The sequence below is a fragment of the Physeter macrocephalus genome, chromosome 12, assembly GCF_002837175.3.
Source record: "Physeter macrocephalus isolate SW-GA chromosome 12, ASM283717v5, whole genome shotgun sequence".
Lineage (NCBI taxonomy): Eukaryota > Metazoa > Chordata > Mammalia > Artiodactyla > Physeteridae > Physeter > Physeter macrocephalus.
Genome location: NC_041225.1, coordinates 46434638 through 46458718, shown reverse-complemented (window position 1 = coordinate 46458718; position 24081 = coordinate 46434638). Strand labels below are relative to the sequence as shown.

The 24081-nt window shown below is 43.7% G+C and overlaps 2 protein-coding genes and 1 pseudogene across 2 annotated transcripts in view; 1 reads left to right on the top strand and 2 right to left on the bottom strand.

Annotated features, from left to right (window-relative positions):
• Nucleotides 1–240: 240 nt before the first annotated feature.
• LOC102983029 (cAMP-regulated phosphoprotein 19-like) lies at nucleotides 241–699 on the bottom strand (annotated as a pseudogene).
• Nucleotides 700–2642: 1943 nt separating this feature from the next.
• On the top strand, nucleotides 2643–11740 carry MRPL33 (mitochondrial ribosomal protein L33). The gene is made up of 4 exons (XM_055088838.1): nucleotides 2643–2949; nucleotides 3520–3538; nucleotides 5712–5814; nucleotides 11440–11740. The coding sequence occupies exons 1-4, from the start codon at nucleotides 2643–2645 to the stop codon at nucleotides 11440–11442; spliced, it is 432 nt and encodes a 143-aa protein (XP_054944813.1). The 3' UTR covers nucleotides 11443–11740.
• Nucleotides 11741–11967: 227 nt separating this feature from the next.
• RBKS (ribokinase) overlaps nucleotides 11968–24081 on the bottom strand; it is a 92170-nt gene continuing 80056 nt past the window's right edge. Inside the window, exon 8 of the mRNA XM_024118824.3 lies at nucleotides 11968–13552. Within this exon, the coding sequence (XP_023974592.1) occupies nucleotides 13379–13552 (174 nt within the window). The 3' untranslated portion in view covers nucleotides 11968–13378. The remainder of the gene's footprint in view (nucleotides 13553–24081) is intronic.

Below are 24081 nucleotides of genomic sequence, written 5' to 3'. Positions count from 1 at the left end.
ATATTAAATAAGAGTAACATACAAAGCTATAATTAAGATGAATTAAAGAAAGCTAAAACATTAAAATTGTAAAACTTGCTTGTTACTTGTTGGAGCCAGCCCTACACTAGGAGTTAGGTAATATATACAATTATTTTCAAGTAGATTACTTTATGTTGCTCTAACATGTTCTTTTTATCAGTGCACTGCTAAGCTAATCAAAACTCTACACATGTATATTCCCTTACATACACACTACCACTACCTGCAAAGCCATAATTCTCAAATGACTTAGTGAGTGAAAGGAAATAAAAAGCAGAGAAGTAACATATTAAGGAGAAATAATGGGAATTAGAAGATTCATGCAGTTCAGCTCTTTTAATTAGCCAGCCAGCTTGCTAGCAACAAGAGATGGTTTCCCTTGAGGAAGGTCCTGTGGAGTGGGAATGTGGTCACCAGTGACCTCTGTCTGGTCCGGGGCTGCAGTAGGAAGTTGCTTGTTCATTTTTGTTTTAGCCGTGTTGTAATCCCCAATCAAAATATTTTTGCCCTTTCTGCAATCTTTCCTTAAAAAATCTGAACCTCCAGGCTTTTGTCCCAGATGAGGGTATCTTGCTTTTAATTTTGCTTCTTCAGCTTTCTCTGCACTAGTCACTTTGTCTTCCATTTCCTTTTGCTCCTCCGCTGAGGCTGGAAGTCCTCGGGGACTTCCGCAGACATACTGCTCCCTCTTACCCGGCTTCTCCCCCAAACTATTAATTGTTTTGTTTTTTTTTTTGTGGTATGCGGGCCTCCCTCCGTTGCGGCCTCTCCCGTTGCGGAGCACAGGCTCCGGACGCGCAGGCTCCGGACGCGCAGGCTCAGCGGCCATGGCCCACGGGCCCAGCCGCTCCGCGGCATGCGGGATCCTCCCAGACCGGGGCGCGAACCCGGTTCCCCTGCATCGGCAGGCGGACGCGCAACCACTGCGCCACCAGGGAAGCCCCTATTAATTGTTTAAGGAATAAAAACACTATTGTAGTTATAATGATCTTATTCTTGAGAGATATATACTTAAATATTTAGGAGTGAAAGGTTATGTCTCCAATTTGCTTTTACACAGCTTAGCCAAAAACCCTAACCATATATATACGCATATACATATGCATATTTTAAAAAATTCCATATACATCAACATACATAGCAGAATCTTAACATTTGTTGAATTGGGTATATAGTTTGTTCATTCTACTACCCTTTCTACTTTTTGATATATTCGAAATGCTTCTTCATAGAAAATTGGGGAGGGGGAAGAAATACTGTACAGACTCTGGGCCTCTCCTCTGGCATCCAGGTCTTTTAAAGGACCCTAGATGACTGATATACCTTCAGGAATGAGAATCACTGATCCAGTGCCCACACTGAGCCTGAAACTGAGGTCTGAAGAGTTGAAATGACTTTCTAAGGGACAGAACAAAGACTAGAATTCACGTTCCTTGGCTTCCAGTCCTGTGTTCCTTTCTTATAGATCCCCAAAAGGAATTTCCTAAATAAGAAACCTTACCTTCTTGAACACCTGAAGCTCTTGTTTGTCAGCAGCTGAACTGCACAAGGTAAGGAAGGGTTTGGGCACCTAGAGGGTGCTCAGTTGCTGGAATTAAGTTATGGGGGAAAAAAAAAAAACATTAGAGGTGCTAAGGGCAAGGACAGTCCTAATTTTAAAAATTGTGTTGTATTGGAGACCTACATTTTCTCTTTTTAATAATTTTATTACTTGCATTGAGGATGATCCATGAGAATAAATCTTTCACATGTTTGTAAAATTTAATATATAGGTAAAATCACAGATTAGAAAAAAATCCTGAAGTCCTGATTATTGGGAAATGAGGTTTCGGCTGAAGTACCTGGTGTTGAAGGAACCCAGGTTCCTTGCAGAGAGGTGAAGATTGGAAGATGGCAAAGTGGTTAGGTCCCAATGTCTAGAGGGAAAGGCATGAGTCTTTGCAGTGAGACAAAATCTCGGTTCAAATTCTGACTCTGCCGTTTACTAGTTTTGTGACAGTAAGCAAGTTATGTCAGCGCTCCCAATCTCAGCTATTCGGTCCCTATTGCCACGCAGGTGTTTAGATACAGCGGTTAACAAGATGCATAGGGCCCTGCCCTCCTAGAAATCCAACATATAATTAAGGAATCGGGATATTCAGGTGGAGGTCTCAATTCTGGAGGGACTGAGAGTAGATGTTAACTAGGTGGAGATGGAGATGGGCCAGAGGAGGCAAAAGAAGGCAAACAATTTAAGGAAATAACGCGGGAGCCTGATAGCCTGAAGTGGCTGAGGAACATAGGGAGTTCCTGTGGCTTTAACGTAGGCGGCTGCGATTATTTATGAAACATGTAAGGAAAGCACCTAACTCTGACCCAGAAGTAGGAGTCAGGGTCTGGGGCGCGAACAACGAGCGATAACGAAGTCCCTCTCCAAAAGGGGAGGTGACTCCACACTCCAGCACCGCGAAAGAGACACCTGGAGGGTAAAGAACACAGGACGTAGGCAGGGTCAGCCCTGAAATTTATACAGGGGGCGTGGCTTCGGAGCACTTCCGGAATCCTCTTCCGGAACAGGCCTCTGCCCCGGAAGCAGTTATTTGTTGAGGGAATTTGGACCTGTTTCCGAGGGTGCTTTCGCCATGTTCCTGTCCGCGGTCACCTGTAAGTGGGGCTGGAGGCGGCAGCAGGACCTGCAGCGGGGGCGGGAGGTCCTGACAGGCGGGCCCCGGGACGTTGCGGGGTGGGGTGCGAGCGCCGGTCGGGAAGCTGCCGCTGCGACTTCCCAGGCCTTCAGGACTACAGCGCCCGGCATGCCCCGCGCCGCGCTCACTGCGGGGCTAGTGGGTCTCGGGGGTCTGAGGCGCTGGTTCTGGATGAGTTGCGGTTCGTTCGGACTGGAGAGTCAGTCCGCTAGGAGTGGGGCGCTTTCCCCCGCCCTCTGTAGCGGTGTGTTAGCAGAATCTCCGGACGTGCTAACTGGGGAAAACCTCTAGTTCGGTCGTTTAGAACTCTAAAGATGAGGAGCAGTGATTGACTGTAGGTCATACAGCTGGGCTGGGAAAGAAGCCCTCTGTCTCCCAAGACAGTGTTCTTCCATGCACCAGGCCGACTTCCCGATTAGAGTTAGTTTCACTTCTCCACCTGATGTGATGGTTGTTGGAGTTTGCACAGGTTACCTTATCAAACAAGAGGCTTGTTCTAGTGCAAATGTTTGCACCTTAGAAGAGGAGCAAGTGGAGCAGGTCTTAGTTTAGGAAGATTTAAAAGGTAACCAGTCCAATTGAAAAGAGACTGCATAGCATTACATCCAGAACTGTGGTGGTCTGATTGGATTTTTTAAAAGCTTCTGTAAAATCCTAACGGGATCCGTAATAGCTAGGGAGTAGTTACTTGAGTGACAATTTATGGCCTACTTCATGATTTAAATGATTTTGATTATCCTGACGTTATATGAGCTTTGCATAAGCAAGATAATAAATCGTTATTTTCCTTTTCTCTTTCCTCCCTACAAAAAAGTTGCCAAGACCAAGTCAAAGTAAGTAAAAGTTTTTTTCTTTTTTTTTGTTTTGTTGTTTTTGTGTTACGCGGGCCTCTCACTGCTGTGGCCTCTCCCGTTGTGGGGCACAGGCTCAGCGGCCATGGCTCACGGGCCCAGCCGCTCCGCGGCGTGTGGGATCTTCCCGGACCGGGGCACGAACCGGTGTCCCCTGCGTCAGCAGGCGGACTCTCAACCACTGCGCCACCAGGGAAACCCAGTTTTTCTCTTTTTAAATTTCACTTGTTTATGTTAGATTCATTAGTCCCACTGCTGCCAATGAATCCTTATGTTAAATTAAGCATTTGGCTTCAATTTTCTAAAAGTTGATTTGAGGGCTTCCCTGGTGGCGCAGTGGTTGAGAGTCCACCTGCCAATGCAGGAGACACGAGTTCGTGCCCCGGTCCGGGAAGATCCCACATGCCGCGGAGCGGCTGGGCCCGTGGGCCATGGCCGCTGAGCTTGCGCGTCCGGAGCCTGTGCCCCGCAACGGGAGATGCCACAGCAGTGAGAGGAGCGCGTACCGCAAAAAAAAAAAAAAAAAAAAAAAAAAAAAAAAGTTGATTTGAGGATTAGTCACTTGATGAATTATTTTGGCCCTATGAACTATTTCAAAAAATATTTTCCCTCCTTCCCAACTGACCTACTTAAGTGAACATTCAAATAATTTACTAAAAGTTGCGCTCGCTGTCTTGTTGCTAAACAAATCATCAGGGTCCCCGTGCTCTCTTTGGACTATCACTGCAATTCTGTTTCCTCAAATTGAGGACCAAGGGACGTTTGTCTGGAGGCCACTACAGGAATCTAGCAGAACAAGCTGTGATTTGATTAATCGACAGAGCCTGTTTTATTGAGTTTTGTAATCCTTTGCCTTCATGGTATAAGCATTTCAAAAATAGCAAAGGCTAAAGATTCCATGCTGTACCAGAGAGACTATAAATACCAAACTGGTATTTCAAAATAAATTTTGTAGACAGTAACCGAAGTAAGATTTTCTGTGTTAAAAATAGAAAAATTCTAAAGCAGCCTTTGTTTACAACCCAAGACACATCACAAATCCTTAAAGCTAGGTTTTTTGGATTAAAGTTAATGAAAAACATGCATGTTAGTGTTTTACCCTCAATATTTTTTATTGATTAATATAGTTTTCCCCACAATCCAGTTATTTATTTCCCACCTTCAGGTTCTGTAGGAATCTCCCATGCCTTCAGTTTCTTTAGAGATGCTCCCTGCCTGTCATGTTCTTTGAATCATTGTGCCATTTGCCTTACAGACCTTGTGTACACAACTCACCTTCCATACTGTTACTGTTAGTTCTCCAAGGTGCAGATGTGGACTTACAGGGCTTGGCATTTCCTATAGTGCTTTCCACAGAGTAAGCACTTAATAGATATTTGTTGAATCTTTTTGAATGAATGACTAATTATTGTTTATCTTAATCAACAGATATTATATCCCTCTTAGTATGAGGCACTGTGCTGTCCATTGAAAGGGATGCAAAGATGTGTAATATATCTTAGATATATTGTATATTTGAATGCTTCAAATTCTTTTTTGGAATTAAATGAGAAATCAAATAGCATGATCTACATAGGGAGACAAGACATGTGCAAGAGTAACAAATAGTATGAGGTATTAAAAGGTCCAGTGAGGCAAAACATGAACTTTAATGCTTTGGATGACTAGAACGTAAACAAAATATGAAGGGGAACAAGGTTTTGCACATTGTCAATGTAAAAGTTCCAGTACCTTTATTCTGTCCTTTCCTGATTTTACTCTTATTACTCATCCCTGGAAGATAGGGATCTTCTGAGACAGCCATCTTCCTGACTGGCCAACTAGGGTTACCAGTACTTGCGTATTTTTCCCACTCCTGACTTCTGCTCTTTCTAAAAGGTGGGTGTCTGAGTCTATTCCCACAGTGTGGTTTGATTGTTCTTGTTGCTTTGGTTAGGTCATTACCAAGGCACCCTGTGTAATGGAACAAACCTTGGGAATCAGAACCATTCAGGCTGTGATTTATGGAAAAATAAGCTGTTTTAGAACTGAATTTAAGGCTTAAGTGATGTCTCACAAGTAATACTGCTGTGTAGGGTTCTCAAAATGTGCCATCCCCCCATGACTGATTTTATTCTGTTTCCTCAGCTTGTAACAACTTGCTTTTAAATCTTAGAACAATTCTGGTGAAAATGTTGAGCCAAGCTGGAACAGGTTTTTCCTTCAACACTAAGAGAAGCCGACTGCGGGAGAAACTGACTCTCTTGCATTATGATCCAGTAGGTAAGATTCAGAGAAGTTACTCCGTAGTAAATTCAAATGCTTTCAAGGCCTGATGCCCTTTTCAGATTGATGCTGAACATCTTTGGCAGTTTTGTGGCCCCTTTGTCACTATAGCATTCCAAGTACATATTGAAAGTTTACTGTGGTGCTAGTTAGTATCCCAGGTGCTGGGATATACAAAGACACAAGATAGCCTCAGTACCTGTGGTTTTGGCACTTACAGTCTGGTTTTGGAAGGGAGAGAAAGGAAAAATGACAAATTATGCAAAGTGCTATGAGAGAAACAAGCAGGATGCTGAGATACAGGACGAAGTTGGGGGGAGGTGGATCTTACCTTAATCCTTTAGATAGGATAGTTCAGGGAAAGTCTGTCCAGTAGGAGATAGTTAACCAAAGATTTGAAGGTGAGAAAGCAGCCATGTAAATAGAATAGGGGATATCGTTCTGGAAACAGAGAAGAGTGTCTTGAAAAAGGGAGGGAATGTTCTGCTGGGGTCATCTGCCCAACAGTGGCAAGTAATTAGGTCCAGATTTGAGTTAAAGGAGTATGCTGTCTATATATTAGAGCAGGAGGGTAGGAAATTTCATTTTCTGTTTTGTACCATCTGCTAAAATGCCATAGTAAGTGATAACTTTAAATGGCCTTAGTGGATAGAAACATTTTTCTGAAAGAGACAAATGTTCCAAAGTCCAGATAAAAAGGGTCAGCACCCCGATTACTGATGGTGGTAGCCTATCCTGTTTTTGGATTTCATGAGCCAATTGATGCAAAATTAACTGGCAAACAAAACTGCAGGCCATTCATCTCATTTTTGTGCCTTGGCTTCTAAACAGCCCCTTTATAATTGTTTCTTAATAATGGCTGTGCCGGAGCTTCTGGGTTGGTAATCATGTGGGGATTCTGGGAGACTGGCATGCTCAGAGAGGGCACGGAAGCTTCACTCCCCTTCCCCGTACCTTGCCCTATGCGTCACTTCCATCTGGCTGTTCCTGAGTTACTATCTCCAGGCGGATGGTGTCAGAGTTGAGTTGAATTGTGAGACACCTCGTTGGTGATCAGAGTTGAAATTGGTGCTAGAATCTTATTTCTCCAAATTAATCCATTATATAATGAAAGATAGGCACTTAACATCATAATCAACTTTTTCTTTAACTAAGAACAAGACCTGATAGACTCACTTGTGGCCAAGATCGAGCAATGGGATCGAATTTACTTGCCCACTTGAAACTCAGCAACAACAAAAGGACAATATAGGCAACAAAAGACAGTGATCCTTGAGAGAAAGGAAACAAACTAGTGCTTGTGAATAACCAGACCAAATGGAAAGTTCTGTCTTCTTTGTTTACCTACACAAGTCTTCAGGTCTTCAGATATGTGAATGCATAGTAACAGAAGCACCCATACTCGCCAGGCAATCTGAACCCCATTTTATAGGTTAGGAATCTGGTACCAAGGATCTTAATCAAGGACACACAGCTAAAATATGTGACAAAATACAAATTTGAACTCAGGACTGTCTGACTCCAAGTCTAGGCCCTGAATCACTCTACGTATGGACCTGTTATCGAGAGATTTCATAGGAGGCTAAAACTCACTTACTGGTGCATGAACTGTGGTTGGGCATTAATGCGAATCTGACTGACAGCTACCTTACTAGCTGCTTTAGAGTTTGTACGGAAGGTCTCACAACCACTGTTCATTATGCTGCATTCGTCAATGTCTAAGAAAAACAAAAATAATACCACCTTAAAAAAAAAAACGAGGGCTGTACCAATGTAAGGAGGCATTTAAAAAAGGCCCTGAGGGCTTTCCTGGTGGCGCAGTGGTTGCGAGTCCGCCTGCCGATGCAGGGGACATGGGTTCATGCCCCGGTCCGGGAAGATCCCACATGCTGCGGAGCGGCTGGGCCCATGGGCCATGGCCGCTGAGCCTGCGCGTCCGGAGCCTGTGCTCCGCAACGGGAGAGGCCACAACAGTGAGAGGCCCGCGTACTGCAAAAAAAAAAAAAAAAAAAAAAAAAGGCTCTGAGAAGCCCAGTTGTCAGCCTAAAATTGGTATAAGTTCCATTCTTTAACAGAAATAAAATTTCCTGCTGTTTTTTTGGTGTTAAAATTTCTGGTCATTCTTTATTATAATAAAAAGGGGATTCTAGGTTTGTACCTGATAATTAGGAGTCTGAATTTCAGGATGATATCTCATATGGTGGAAAAATTATTAGAATGATAAGGTATGTGTTTTAGTCTGGGTTGATATAACAAAGCACCACAGACTGGGTGACTCATAAACAACAGATCTTTCTCAGAGTTCTGGGACCTGGGACGTCTGAGATCAAGGTGCCAGCACGGTCGCTTTCTGGCGAGGGCCCTCTTCTAGTTCATAGGAAGGGGTTCTTCTTGCTGTGTTCTCACATGGTGGAGGGGCAGGCAAGCTCTGGAGTCTCTTTTATAAGAGAATGAATCGCATTCATGAAGGCTCCACCCTCATGACCAAAGCACCTCCCCAAGGCCCTACCTCCTAATACCATCATCTTTGGAGGTTAGGATTTTGACGTAAATTTTGGGGAACGCAAACATTCAGACCATAGCAATGTGATATTGGATTGGTGTGGTGGTTTTCTCCCTCTGATTTCTTTGTATCAGCTGGTGAAAACCCAAAGTGATGAACTTTACAATAAAGTAGTTGTTTTTCTAACATTTTAGCTCCTTCAGAGTTTTTTAGGAACTTGTACAACATTAATAAATGTTGATTGAATAACCTTCTCTGATATTTTAAGTGTGAAAATGTATTGGAATTTTCACTGTTAGTATGGAGGTGTTAGGAACTTATTATTTGTCAGACTGATTTTAAGTTTTGAGATTGGGAAAGGATACAGCCATAAACAGTTCTGACTGTAAGTTGAAAGTAGAAGAAAAGATTCATATATAAATTTCAAACAGATGATTAGAGCTTTTCTGATAAGGAATGGTCGGAGCCATGACAGCACAACTTTGTCTCTTCTGAAGAAGAGAATGTTCTGGGATAGCAGAGCACTTGGCTTTCTGCCCACTTACTGAATGCCGTGGAGGCTTGTGTGATGTTTGCCTTGCGGCATGCCCCATTGCCCAGGGTACCAAATAGCTTGGCAGTTCTCCCAGCATATTTTACTGCAGTGAATAAATGGTTAGTTTAAGGGTAATGTTTTGCTTGTCTGCTTTATGAAGGAAATCAGGGAAGGAAACATGGAAAAATTCCCAATTATTTGAGTACTTTATGGTATACTCTATGGTTAGAACCAGCCTAAGTCCTTTCAAACTCCTTTTCCTCATATGAAACTAGATGCAAATTTCCAAGGAGGAAGGATTAAAGGCTGAGGCATAAGCTTATTAAACTTTGTTAAATATATGAAGGTTTATTATAAAGAAAATGAAAACTTGTCAGTTTTAATTCCTTGGATGACTAAACAAGACAATATAGACTTTAATTGAAGCAGAATAGATTTAGGTTAGATGTAGGGAAAGAACTTGACAGATTCATCTGTGAATTAAGCAGCAAATATTTTGACAGAAAATTATGTTTATGATTGTGGATAGCAGTGTGTCATTTCAACTCATCTAACACATACTGAGTGTTTGCTATCTGGCAACCTGTGAGGGAGATGGAGTTATCCCTCTCATAGGGAAGAAAACGGAAGGAAGAGTATTTTGAGAAATTTGCCCAAGGACTCGCAGTAGATAAATGGTGGAGTCAAGGTTTGAAGCCAATCTTTTTGACTCCAGGCCCCATATTTTTTCTATTACATGGAGCCAAATTAGTCTGTTTTCTTTTTTTTTTAAATCAGGACCTTCCCCTGCGGTCAACACTGTCATTCTTACCTCCTATCACCATTTCTATACACTCTATGCCCTTTCCTGTTTTAGCTCATCCAGGTGCTGCTGCTGCTTCAGAGGCTAAACTTGACCCTCTCTGTGAGGCGTTTCCCTCACCATTCCAGTCCCCTTTGATCTTTCGGTTCCTGTGGGGCTTACTGGACATCCATACAGGCACCTCATGATACACTGCTATTAAATCAGGGACTTTTACGCTTTCATAAATTCCACTTTGCCTAGCACAGTTCTGTGAACTTAAATATTTATTCTTTGAATTAAGGGAAGGAATGTAGCAAGTAAATCAAAATTTTTATGAATAAAGCCTTGCTTTACTAATATTCATCAGTTACTTCTGTTCAAGGTCATTTAAATAATCTCCTGACTGGTTATCCATGAGACAAATTCTTTTTTTTAATCCATTTTTTAGTTCCATGTAGAAAAACATGGGGGAAATATTTCTTGCAGTGAGTAACATTGTCTGGTGGGAAGCTGTTTGGGTTCTTTTTTTTTTTTTTTTTTTTTTTTTTTTTCTCCGCGGCGCGAGGGATCCCCCCAGACCGGGGCACGAACCCGCGTCCCCTGCATCGGCAGGCGGACGGGACTTTCAACCGCTGCGCCACCAGGGAAGCCCTAAAATATGTATTTTAAATTAACTTTATAGATAAAATTCTGTTGACTGGTAAATGGTTATTAATTTCAGCTGCCCATCAGAATCATCTGAGGGTTTTGAAAAAATACAGACTTCCAGTCCCCCTCTAGTTCTGCAGAACCAGAATTAGGGTAGAGGTGGAGGTAAGAAGTAGGAGTGTATTTAAATAAGCTCTCTAGCTAATTCTTAGTCATAGACAGCTTGGGACTCTCATATACAGGGTATCCATATTGATACAGAAGAATAACAAAAAAAGCTAAAATCTCTTTATGTGGTAGGGACAAGTGAGTTGCTGTTGTGTCTTAGTCTTGTGAGTTCCTGGATCTTCCTGGATGCACTGTTTTTGGTTTTTTGGCAAAGAAAGAATTCAGGTAGTGTGTGTGTGTGTGTGTGTGTGTGTGTGTGTGTGTGTGTGTGTGTGTGTGTCAGTGTCAGAGGGAGAGGGAGGGAGGGAGAGATGTGTGATGTTAATGGAGTGCTATAATAGGGCATTACAGGAACTATGAAAACCTTATTGCCTAGCATCTAGTCTCTAATCTTTTATCCAGGCAGTTAGCATATTTGTTTTGGGTGTTTCAGAGAACTGTACTCTGTTATGATGTTTAAAATAATAAGATTTGGGTTATGATGTTAAATCTATTACCAAACTTGAAAATTTATATTTGGGTATATGAAACCATTTCTGGAAAGTACAAGGTTTAATGTGTATTTACTCTTTCAGCCAGGCTTCCTTTTCTTCTGTGGTCTGTTCAGTTTTTACTGCTCTTTTTCTGGAGTCTAGCTCTTGCTTTACCTCCTACAAGAGTGAACATTAGCTGGGTGAAGACGTTGTTTTTCATTTTTTTGCTTGTAATTTTCTTTTTTAAAATTTGATTATTTCACATTGGTTGAAATGTGACCTTGTGGGGTACCAAGGATGCCACTGACTGGCTGGTGCACCTTCTCTTGTTTTCTCCAGTCTTCTCTGATCTCTGGGATTGAGGAACTGAGTTAGCAAGTCTGCTCCATCCTCATGACAAAGGAAAGTAAAAGAAGAGAGGCCTCATGGTCTGATATGTATTTTTATTAAAAAATGGTGACGATACTTTTTAGTTTTCTGCTACAATCCTTTTTTCTCCTCCTACAGTGAAAAAAAAAGTCCTCTTTGTGGAACAGAAAAAAATACGCTCCCTCTAAACAATGGATTGAAAATGAATTTGATTTATAAATGAGAAGACTGAGGGCGGGATACTGATTCAGAAATTCTGCAGCATGTAATGAAAGAAGAGGAAATGGCATGGAATCACTGCCTCCTGTGATTTGAAGGCCATTGTGAAGGAAAACAATGCAGTGAAAGAAAGTTCTTCATATTAGGACATATATCATTGCATCACATTTATTTATCTTTCTGGATATTTTTATAGCCCTTAATAAAAATATTAAAATAGCCTGTACTATTGTCTCTTAGTGGTGTTTTCCCCCACTATTTGAAATTTTAAAAACTACATTCCTAAAAAATAACATTGTTTCATATAAGAAAAGAAAATTTTCCATAGTGAGATTTGTGCAAGAGTTTCCAGTCTGTTCTTTCTTGTACTTCACAGAAAAGGCAGAGTCACAGTCCAGAGTGATCTTGAAAGAACTCCCATGCAATAACAGAGATGGCAGTGGTGAGCAGGAATGGTAAGAAGGGAGCCAGCTGTAACACAGAAGAAACCAAGAGATCTGCTATTTTTGGTTTGTGCTTATATAATTATAAAAATGCCATTGGTCCATATTCTCAAACTCATGTCTCCAAAGTAGTATCTAGGATTTTCTAGGACAGCTTTGGACTGCTTTAACACCTAGATTTTTTTTTTTTTTAAATAAGAGGCGCTATAGTGTATTTCCATAAAGCTAATGGCTAGGGCTTCTGGGGCAGTGGTACCACACAGCTAATCAGCTTGGAAATCCTATCAGATAAGGACTCCTGCCCTACCCAGATCTGTACACTTTCCCACTCAAGCTGTTGTTTACTACAGATTTTCAAAATTGCCCATTTTCTCCTTTACTTGTCAAATTTCTGGTTGAAGGTAAGGATCAGCTCACATTTTGAGCTCTGCTGGTACGTATCCTACTGCATTTATAGGGGAGAACGATAGAGTGTTCACCATGACCACAAGCATTAAGAAACCAATGTTGTTCCAAAATAACAGGTGTTCCTCCCTGTGGCCCAATCTGTCTCCTGAGGAAATACGAGCGCAGCTCTCTGGAAATGAAATTAGACAGTTGTTGAATCTTAGAGGCTTGTGGCATTATAGTCAATCAGCTATTTTTCTGGCATCCTTTGTTAAAGCTCTAATTCAAAGCAATACTAGGTGAGATCTTGGCTGTTTTTAGATTGAAACTCTACATTGTGGTCTTGGGTTACAAGAAAAATCCTTCACCTGATCCTACCTAAGCCCAGTGTAAAGGGTCTGTGACATGCATGAATCACCTTTTTTTCAAAAAACTTAGAATCTGGCTTAGCAAATGACTTGTCTATTCAGCACATGGGCTGAAAGCAGCCCACAGGTGGTATTTACAATTTAAAAAACTCAGTTGCTGATACCTAAATGTTGAAAGATTTCAATAAACATCCAAACTTTGGCTTCCCTTGCAAAACCAGAAGCTTTGACAACACTAAAGGCAAAGCTGAATGTCAGCCGCCCCTCTTAGGAACTGCTTGCGTGGCCCAACTCATATGCCTCCTTCCCTTCTTTAACATTCTCTGCTCTGACTCTAGACACCGTTGTATGCAACCTCTGCTCTATGGTGTACATTATAGTATCTTGATGTGTTGCCAGTAGAGTTTGCTGGTTCCTGAACAGTGGTATTGTTTGCACAAGTCTTCGTTGTGGAATCCTTAATTCTGTCTAGTTGACTTTTGCATGAAAAGCAAAGAAATCATCATTATAAAGAAATAAATGAAGGCTTGAGGATGACTTAGTAAATGAATATAGTATTTGCAAAGAAAGGAGAAGATGACACAGTAAGTTGCTAGTTAAGAGCGGCCATCCCCAAGTACACTTTATTTCCAGGTATATTTATTTTGGGGTTAATAGCAATCAAAACAGATCAAGGGGCAGGTCTTTTTTGTATGGATAAGATGACTGTGTTCCTATAGCCTGGACACTGACTGCTGCGATGAAATTGGATCTCTTGAGCATTTCTTCCAAGGACAGATTAGGGTAGTAAGCCAGGTAGAAGGCCAACGCTCCCACAAAACTGTCACCAGCGCCCTGTAATTAAAAGCACAGTTGTAGAGATAAGCATGTAGCCATCTGTTGCCCAAACTGTATTTTCAAAATATTTAAGTACACTTTTTATTTTAAAATAGTTTTAGATGTACAGAAAAGGTACAAGGATAGTAGAGAATTTCCATATACCCCACATCTAGTTCTGTAAACATATTATTATGGTACATTTGTCACCACTAACGAAATAACGGCATTATCATGTTAAGTGAATTACATACTTTATTCAGATTTCACTAGTTTTGCTTAATGTGTTTTTTCTGTTCCAAGATCTCATCCAGGATACCTGGATTACATTTAGTTGTCATATCTCCTTCGACTGCTGTAGGCTGTGACAGTTTCTTAGACATTCTTTGTTTTTGATGACCTTGATAGCTTTGAGGACTGGTTGAGTATTTTGTAGAATGTACCTCAATTTGGATTTGTCTGTTTTTCTCATGATTAAACTGTGTTTACGGTTTTGGGGAGGAAGACCACAAAGGTGAAGTGTCATTCTCATCATGTCATATCAAGGGTACATACTGTCAACATGACTTATCACTGATGATGTTAATCTTGAGCACTTGGCTAAGGTAGTCTTTGCCAGGTTTCACCATTGTAAAGTCACTTTCTCTTTCTATACTTGCTCTTTGGAAGCAAATCACTGAGCACGGTCCACACTTAAGGGGTGGGGAGTTATGCTGTACCTCCCTGAGGGTGGAGTAGCTCCATAAATTATTTGGAATTCTTCTCTATGGGAGATTTGTTTCTTCTCCCTCATTTATTTATTTATTCAGCTGCTCATTTATATAAGTATGAACTCGGGGATATTTATTTTATTCCTTAGGCTATAATCCAGCACTACATTATTTATTTTGTTGCTCAAATTGTTCCAGCTTTGGCAGTTGGGAGTTCTTCCAGTTGGTACTTGTGTCCCTTTGACATACTTCCATCATTTTATTTTTTGAGCCCTTTCTTATTTTCTGACATTATAAGATGCTCCAGGCTCATCTTGTATATTCTCTGCCCTAGCCCTAGAATTAGCTGTTTCTCCATTAAAAATTCATGCAGAACGTGGTGAGAGCCATTCAGATGTTATTTTCAAACTAAATGTAGGGTCATATAAGGCTTAGTTCCATTTCCCCTGAATCTCCAAAGGCCCAAGTTGGTGAAGGCCATATAGGGACCCATGGAAACAGAAAATGCCAAAGAAAGTTTGTTGACCTCTGCCTTCAGGTAGGGCAGTACCTAGTCATGTGTTCATCCAACAAATGTATTTAAAATAAATATGACGATACAATTTCACTTGAAAAATCATTCTGGTATTTAACAGCTTTCAGGGTCATTTTCCAGTTTTCCCCAGTTTGTTGCTTCCTTAGTCCCAAGAGCTTTCGTAACAAATCTTGAGGCTATACCTTGGTATGCACGATTGTTTCAGTTGCAGTTTAAGTATTTACTAAGCTGTGTGCCTAGCACAGTGATGGGTACTTGAAAAAGAATAAAATCAATTGTGGATTAAATGCTAAATAGTATGGCAGAGTTTATAAATACTGTTGAATTTTAAGGAATGGTTGAAGAAAGCCTGCCTAAGGGGAATCCTTATGAAATGAGACAGATTTATAGAGAGAAGGAAAGCCTCAAAGAACAAAGATATAGGAGGAGGAAGGAACGGAGTGAGCTCATGAGACAGTGAATGGCTTTAAGGAGAATGACATTTCCCCTTGTTTACACAGATAAGCAGTCAATATTCCACTTGCCAAGGAGTCACAGTAACTCAGGTGTGAATTCAACACTTTCCTTCCTCCCATAAATGTTTTCTGAGCACCTAAAATATGTCAAGCTCTATGCTAGGTGCCTTGCGATTGTTTATTAAGTGTTTCCTGAGGGAAACAATGGAGAAAGAAAGAGACAGACAGACATGCCCTCCCTCAGTTTACAGCACAGCAATGTGACAAGAGAAAGGTCTGAAACCAGAGAAATTATGAGCTGGGTGGAGGGTGTATTATGAAAACATGGAAAATAGTACAGCATATGAAGAGTTATGGCAAACTCTAAGATTTCAAGTCTTGATTCCTCCTTACATCATACACAAAATTAAATTCCAGGTAGGTTAAAGGCTTGAATGTAAAAAATAAAACAGTAACATAGTATGAAAATTTAGATGAATATTTGAATAACTGCAGGCAGGGAAACCACGAGCCAGTCAGTAAACCCAAAAGCCATAATGAAAAAAAAGATGAGATTTTAATTTAAAAAAATTAAAAAATATATGTCCAAAGACACTGTAAATAAAGCCAAATGGACTTCCCTGGCGGTCCAGTGGTTAAGACCCCGTGCTTCTGCTGCAGTGGGTGCGTGTACAGGCCCTGGTCGGGGAACCAATATCCCGCATGCCACGCTGTGCGGCAAAAAAAAAAAGATCCAAGTTAAAAAGCACAAATTTGGTGAAAATTCTTGTGATACATATGACATATTCCTGATACTCAAAGAACACCTTGAAATTGCTGGGAAAAAGACAAATGCAGGATAAAAATGGACAAAGGATATAGGTCTGCAATTTCAGAAAAGGAAATGTAAATGGCCAGTAAACAAACATGAAAAGATACTGAGTTATCAGCTGTTAAGTAAAATGAAAATTAAAATAATATTTTTTACCCATCAGATTGATAAAATAGTAAGATTGATAGCAAGAGCAGCAAGATGCAGATGGAGAGGACAATGATACTCTCATATATTGTTGGTAGGAATGTGGAAGAGTTATACAGTATTTGTTAAAAAATGTGTGTGTCCTTTGATTTAGCAGTCCTGCTTCTGGAAGTCTACGGAAGTGAAAACTCCTGTAATATTGGGATATGTGCTCAAAGATGCTTATTGCTGCATTGTTTCCAAAGGCAAAACACTGGAAATAATGTGATTTTCTATCAAATAGGAGAATGGATGAATAATCTCGTACATTTGTATTATGGAAAAATATTCAGCTATTAATACGAAAAGGTTAGCAATACATGCACATACCTGGAGAAATGTCCATTAGTTAAGCCAAAAAAGATTTCAGCATCATGATCTATAGGAGGTTGCGGGCGTGGTGGGGGGAATGGAAGAGAGAGGAAAGAAAACACCTGTGTTTATGAGTATGTGTGTATTTTTTTTAAGAATACAGAGAAAAATGAAGAAGGATTTGTATCAAATTGTTTTTTTAATTAGTTAATTTATTTGGCTGCGTTGGGTCTTAGTTGCGGCACGCGGTCTCTTCGTTGTGGCGCGCGGCCTTCTCTCTAGTTGTGGCGTGCGGGTTTTCTCTTCTCTAGCTGTGGCACACGGGCTCCAGGGCCCGTGGGCTCTGTGGTTGTGGTGTGCGGGTTCCAGAGGGCGTGGGCCCCGTAGTTTGCGGCACGCAGGCTCTCTCCTTGAGGCGCGCGAGCTCAGTAGTTGTGTCGTGCGGGCTTAGTCGCCCCGCGGCATGTGGGATCTTAGTTCCCTGACCAGGGATTGAACCCACGTCCCCTGCATTGTAAGGAGGATTCTTTACCACTGGACCACCAGGGAAGTCCCGAGAAGTTTTTAACAAAGGAAATTTTACTAAAGAAGTTAAAAAAAAAAAATCAGGATCCGTCACTGTGTGAATCTGCAAATGGGCCAATTTCAGCCTCTGAATGATTTCCCTCTTTTTCTTAGTTAAGTGGACATCTACTACAAGTCAGGGTGAACTGAATTGAGAGAACCTCTTTCCTGCATTTGGAAATACCCCATCTCATTGAGGCAATTTCCTTTGCAACTAAGGACTAGGCAGTGACACCCTCCTGAAAGTCCAGGGGCCCGGGAGGAACATTTTCTGGCTGTGACAGTGACTGCAGAAAAACTGAATTCTGGGATGTTAGTGGCAGCATTGTGATGGTGTCCAGTGCCCCATGTCAGTAACACAGCTGGTCGATTTTTCAACCAAGAACCTTGATTGAGGCGATCCCGTGTATTAAACTCCTCTGAGAGGCCAGAAATCCTGTCTAGTTCTTTCCTATCTGATGACTCCCCAGAGTTATACAGTCCTTAAAAGTAGTATGTGCTCAATTAATGACTGCTGATGGGCCAACTCTCAGCTGCCCCAGTCTCCACCTTCTTTCTTACCGGAAGTGAGATGCTGGGGGTAGGGGTGGTGGTCCATATTCTTATTCCCAAAGAGGGCAGCAGTCTCGCCTCATTCCAGAAACACAAGGAAGTAGGGAGACTCCTGGGGCCATCAGCTCAAAGATGTGAAGGCCAGTGAATACTATTTTAAAAGTCACATTACATCGAACAGTGGAAAAGCTCTTTGAAATTTAAGAGTGAAAAGGTAGAAGAGTACTACTTAACTTTCACCAAAGAGTGTAAGGGAAAGAAAGGGAGTGATATATCTATCTGCACTTCTCTTAGGCATTTAAAACATTGTACTGACGATTGTGTGTACAGGCCTACGGTCTGGGACAACCTGAAAACTCTGTGAGGGCAGAGACCATGTCTCTGTCCCCTGTGTCTCTTCCACTGCCTCACCCAGCGCTTTGAGTTGGCCTGACTCATGGCCCTAGTTCCATCGTGTTTTTCTCTTCCAAGGGGGCCAGATGTCCCTTGCTGAACTACATGTGACTTTCTTTTGTGTCAGTGAAAATGGAGGTTAGGTTGCCACAGCCCAGAGTTACTTGATAGTCTCACTGTTGAATCTATTTATACCACAGGGCTTTCAAATGCCAATAAATTACTCGGCTGTTGATTCACATCTTCAGTATAACTATTTTTATACACTGGTTATAATTTTTTTTTAATGGAAAGTGCTTTAAAAGTAGAAGCTGTATTGTATCACTGTGATTTTCCTGTAAGTAAAGTACTTTCCAATCAATCATTCTTGGAATAATGGAATAGTTCTCACTGATACAACATGATGGATTTCACCTTTTACCGAAAATTATTTTTGTGCCAAAAGGGGTGATGGCATAATTCATCTTTCTTCAATAAAAATACCCACGTGGCTACTATTCATTGCCTTCTCACAATGATTGCCTCTTAAGGAAGAGCCGCTCTTAGAGAATGGATGTAGCATTCTGAAATTCCTGCCCTCCTGAGGGCCTGCACGCTCCTGGCTCCTGAGGGGTTCTGGCCTGTGGGACCCGGGAGGCAGATGGATTAACAGTGAAGTGGAAGGAGCAAAACACACCCCATGGAATGCCTGAGCCCTCTGGTGGGGGCCTGGGCGAGGGCGAGGCACCCTGCAGGGCTGGTGGCGTAGGGATGACGCTCAGCTGCAGCTGGTGAGAGGACCCCAAGGGGAGAATCTGAGAGGCGGGTGCTCCGAAGGACAGCGCCTAGAGCTGGGCTGTGGGGTTGGGGGAGGCAGTGTGGCCCTGGGGAGGCTGCCTGCTCATTTCCGTTCTCCTCCCTTCCAGACCATCCTCTCTGTCCAGCTGCCTGCACTGCACTCCCTGCCCCCTCCCACAGCCCCTTGCCTGCCTGAGCCCTTGACTGTGACCCCGTCTGCTCTCTCACTGAACTTAGCAGCTCATGTCCCAGCCTCTCAGGGCTCTGCTCTCTGACGAGAGAGGGGAGCACAGTGATAAACCTCTTGGAGCTGGCAGGCAACGCCTGAAAACGGCTGCAGGTGCCACCCCAGCAGAGCATACCTTCACGCCGAGCCAAGTCCAGGTGGTCCGCAAGGGCTCTTCTGGCTGAGGTTCTGCTGAGAGTCATCCCCTCTGCTGGGCACTGTGCCGCTTATCGCCTTTGTTCCCTAAGAACCCCGTGGAGGTGGGCGTAGCTGGGCCTGCAGTGTCTGGTCATACAAGGTGGCTCTGCACGAGGGTGCCCCGGTGACGGGGTGACTGTGGGTCCGCAGGCCGTGCTCAGCTCCCCAAGCTGCGCCTATTCAGAGAGGCGCCTTCTCATTTGCACAGAGTGCCATGGAGGCTGGCAGCAAGCCTGGGGGATCCTTAGTTTAAAACTGAGGAAACTAGGATTTAAGGAGGTTAAGTAACTTGCCCAAGGTAAGACTAAAGGTGGTAAATGGCAGTCAGGATTGTACCAAGGACATCTGTGTGGAAATCTAGCAACAGAGCAGGTGGAGAAGCTATTTTGGGAGAGAGATTGGGCTTCTGGCTACTGCTCCATTTTTCCTATTTCCCCATGGGAAGGGCTTATGTTTTCTATAGCAATGAAGAATTACAGGGATGAGAGTGAAGACCGTGAATCTTTTAACGATGTCCCTCTGTATGGGATCCCGTGTCCCTCTGTGTGCTTGGGGCAGGAGCAGAGAAGAGAATGGGAACCAGAGTTGCCCTGGGCAGGTGTGGGGCTTGAAGAGGGAAGGTACAAAGGGAGTAAAGATTTCAGGAAAGAATTACCAGATGGGGCTTCCCTGGTGGCGCAGCGGATGAGAATCTGCCTGCCAGTGCAGGGGACACGGGTTCGATCCCTGGTCCGGGAAGATCCCACATGCCGCGGAGCAACTAAGCCCGTGTGCCACAACTACTGAGCCTGCGCTCTAGAGCCCGCGAGCCACAGCTACTGAGCCCACGTGCCACAACTACTGAGCCCACGTGCCTAGAGCCCATGCACTGCAAAACAAAGAGCAGCCCCCACTCGCAGCAACTAGAGAAAGCCCGCACGCAGCAAAGACCCAACACAGCCAAAAATAAATAAATAAATAAATTTATATAAAAAAAAAGAATAACCAGATGAATAACCGGAGAGTCTAACCTGGGTAAAGAAGGAAGAGAGGTCAGGAGGGGGTCAACAGGTCAGAAGAAAATGGAGGGAACTAAGGAAAGTGAGAACACAAGTGTAGGAGAAGAGGTGAGAGAGCTGGTTGTGGTCAGAGTGGGATGTGAGGTTTATTCCCACAGGACTGAAGCCGTGCCAGGTACTAACCATTTCCTGGGAGTCGTCATGGGAACGGGAGGCTGGAGTGGAGGTGAAGAGTCCCTGGAGGTGGGGGCACCTTGGAACTGTGAGTCTTGGTGATGGTTCATCCTCACGGTACTCAAGTCGTCCTATGATGGTAGCACTGGGGGCAATGTGTGGAGAGAGAAATGGTGATGTAGATGCCAGGCTTAGATAAACAGAGAATGACCAGGAAAGGAGGCTGAGGCTTTATAACTGAATTGTATGAGCCACGAAGATGCAGGAATCTCTTCAGGAGGGTAGAGGAGGGATGGCTGGAAGCTGCAAGAATGTGCTTTGGGATCAGGGGCAGCTTTCACCTATAAGGGCTGTATGGGGAGGTAAGGATGTAAAAGAGCTTACTTATGAGGAGCAGGACAGCCATAAGGTTTCGAGGGGAGAGAAGCACAGAGCAGTAAGGCACCCTCCTGGGTCCCTGTGTCTCTCTGACCCTCCTTCTTTGTCTCTGCCACGGTCTCTCTTCCTTCTCCCCCACCATCCGTATTGGCATTGCCTCAGGTTCTGTCCTTCACCCACTGCCCTTCTCATTTCCCCTCATTTCCTGGGTGTGTCACATACTGTGCTGTTATGGTTCTGACTGCTATGACTATGAGGAGTCCTAAGTCACTCTCTTTAGCCCACACTCTCCTCTATCTTGGGATCCGTGTATCTAACTACTGTGAGTCAGCTCGACCCGCCGCAGGTCTCTTGCAGGCAGTTCTAACTCAACATACCCGAATCGAACTCATAACCCTGGCTGAACATGGGCCTCTTCTTATCTTTTCAGTTTGTGGCAACTCCACCCTGAAAATCTGGGGGGTCTTCTGGATAATCACCAGTTGCCGAGTTTAAATTCTAAATATTTTGCTAATCTGTCCTCTCATTTCATCCTTACCCCATCGCCCTACTTCATGCTCACATCACCTCTAAAGGACCACGTTAACTTCCTAACTAGTCTCTCTGTCTCCAGTCTGGCCCCTTCCATTCCATCCTCCTTACTGCTGTAAATCAGGCCACCTTACTTCCATGCCCAAAGCCCTTTGATCATTTCTCATCTTTCTTAGGGTAACATTTTAGCTCCTTAGCACGGCACGTGAGGCGCTCCTGCCCACCTACCCAGTTTCAGCTCTTACTTTTTCCTACTCATGCCTGTAACCACGGGTCTTCATTCACTGAGATAGCTCCCCTTGAACTCATCCTTAGACTAACTCCTACTCCTCTCCTAAGACTCAACTCAGTTATTAACTTCATATATTTGCTGACTGGCACCATAATCAAAGCGCTGTGTTTTCCCTGATCCCACGAGTCTGGATTAGGTGCCCTCCTAGATGCCCCTGCTCTCCTCTGTGGCCTTCATCACGTCCACGCCCTCAGACCAGTGCGAGGCCAGGCTCGCTGCTGAAATACAGGCTGACTGAATCAAGGACTATCAGGAGGCTGGGTGCTGAGTGATTAGGTGAGAAGCACAGGTGTCCCAAGAATGCCCTGGAGGAGGGAGGATAATGAGACAGACTTGTGAAAGTCCTAGTCTGCCAAATTCCAGTTGATAGAAAAGTGGGTGAATTGTAAGGCATGATTGGTATTAATTGTGGCTGGGGAAAAAAAAACAACAACAAACGCCATGTGGTCAAAATCCCCAAGGTAAGAACTTGTCAGGCGCCTACAACAGAAACCCAGATGATTTTGCAAGAATGATGTCATCGTGAGGCTTCATTTGTTAGGAATCCTTACCCACGCTGGATGATTCATCACCCAAACTGCCAAGGGACCCTAACAGTTAAAGTCCTTGCATTCTTCCCTGATTTGTTAACATATTCCATCTGACAAGTAGATACCACTTTCCTTTCTTTTCAAAACCTCTCCCTACACAAAGCTGTTCAAAGCCTACACTGTGGACCTGAATTCCTCAGCCAGGCTCGTGGTTTTAGAGGCCAGGGAAAAGGCAAATGGGATGAATGAAATATGACTAAATCCCAAGTCAATGTGCTATTTCTTCTTTATAAAAAAGAATATTGCAAGGGGTTCAGGAAAGGGACAGCTATCAGTGTAAACCCACCAGGCTCCCTGCTACCTGCCACCCCAGTGCAGGCAGGGCCGCTGAGGTGGCTTGCCCTCAGGCTAACTTGGTGGCAGTTTCTGCTTTGCTCCTGCTTCCAAGTTCTAAGAATGGGGCTTCTGCCTCTTTCCCGTTTGCAGGAGGTTGAGGCATGAACACCTGGTGGGGCCTGGGAGAGAAAAGTCATTCTTTGTCCTTAAAGGGCTAATCATGGACGGGCCCGAGACATGGATCTTGGGGAAGAAGCACTGAGGGAACACACACCTAGAATTAAATCCCACCTTCTTCCCTTTTAACTGTGTCATCTTTTGAGAATGGTAAACTACAGTGAAGCCCCTCTGTACACAGCTGGGAAAAATGTTTTTCTCAAGTGGGAACATGTTTTCTCCCCCGTGACAATGCAGTAAATGGTGTGGAGTTAAACGGGCCTGACTTTAAGCCCTGATTTCACCACTTAGGCAAGTGACTCAGCCTCTTGTGTGACCTCTCTTGTGACTATCTGTAATATGGGAACCTACCTCGTATGTGAAAAGGCCTAGCACAGTGCCTGGAGCAGAGCAGGTGTTCAACAAAGGTGGGGGAGACTCGATGGTGCCATCTTAGAGGCCCCTTAACTTGCTAACTTTTTTGGAAATAAAAGCCCATGATCTAAGTCAGAGGATTCTAAGGAACAAAGAGGGTCATGATCCTGCGGATCCCAGGGCCAGGGGTTTATCCTGTGCCTGGCTTCATGTTCCCAGCTCCAAGTAGAAGAGGGCATTAGGAATGTTCTCATAGTCTGGAAAGGCAGAGGAGGCAGAAGTATGTCCTGTGGCTCTTAATTACAAGGAAGCCAGGTTCTAGAGAGTTCTAGCAGTGGCCATCTGTATGTGCTGGGGCCTCTGAAATCCATTTCTCTGTGAGGGCAGGGGAGATACTTTCTGAGAACTTTAAAGCGTTTGTGAGCAGGGTATTAAAGAAATGTGAAGTGAAGAGTATAAAGGTCAGTGCAAGACTGGGGAACCTGATAACTGTCACGCTTTCATCTGGGTGAGGGGACAGAGGGCGAACAGGGAGTGAGGCTTTGAGGAGAGGCCTAGAGCTGGGAAGGGCTGGAGGACAGCATGGGAAGGAAGTGACCTGCCGGCAGGGAAAGCTGTGCACCTCTACCTGTGCTGCTGCTTTGATGGAGGACCCTGCTTTCCATCACAGTCAGTCAGCCACTGGGCAGAGGGCTCCTGCCAGGGAGAGGAGGTGGTGGCAGAGCCCGCAGGATGGCAGGCAGGCTGAACAGATGGTGCGGGGACAATGTGACTTGAGAGGACACTCCTATAGCCATGCTGGAACCTGAAGTCAGGGCTTCTCATGGTTAGTGATGGGCTTGGGCCACCCTGTCCACCTTCTCCGTGTGACTGACCTCACCACTCACTCCAAATGTGAGCAGAAAGAGAAAGGCCCGGCCTAGAGCCTTCATTCCATCCAGGGCATGCATTCTCGGGGGTGAAAATTCATTCTTGTGTGTAGGGGAGGACTGCAGTCTGTAAACAGCCAGACACACACACACACACACACACACACACACACACACACACACACACAC

What these genes read in the sequence shown, in the direction of transcription:
- MRPL33 (XM_055088838.1), top strand. Translation starts at nt 2,643, where the DNA reads ATGTTCCTGTCCGCGGTCACCTGTAAGTGGGGCTGGAGGCGGCAGCAG.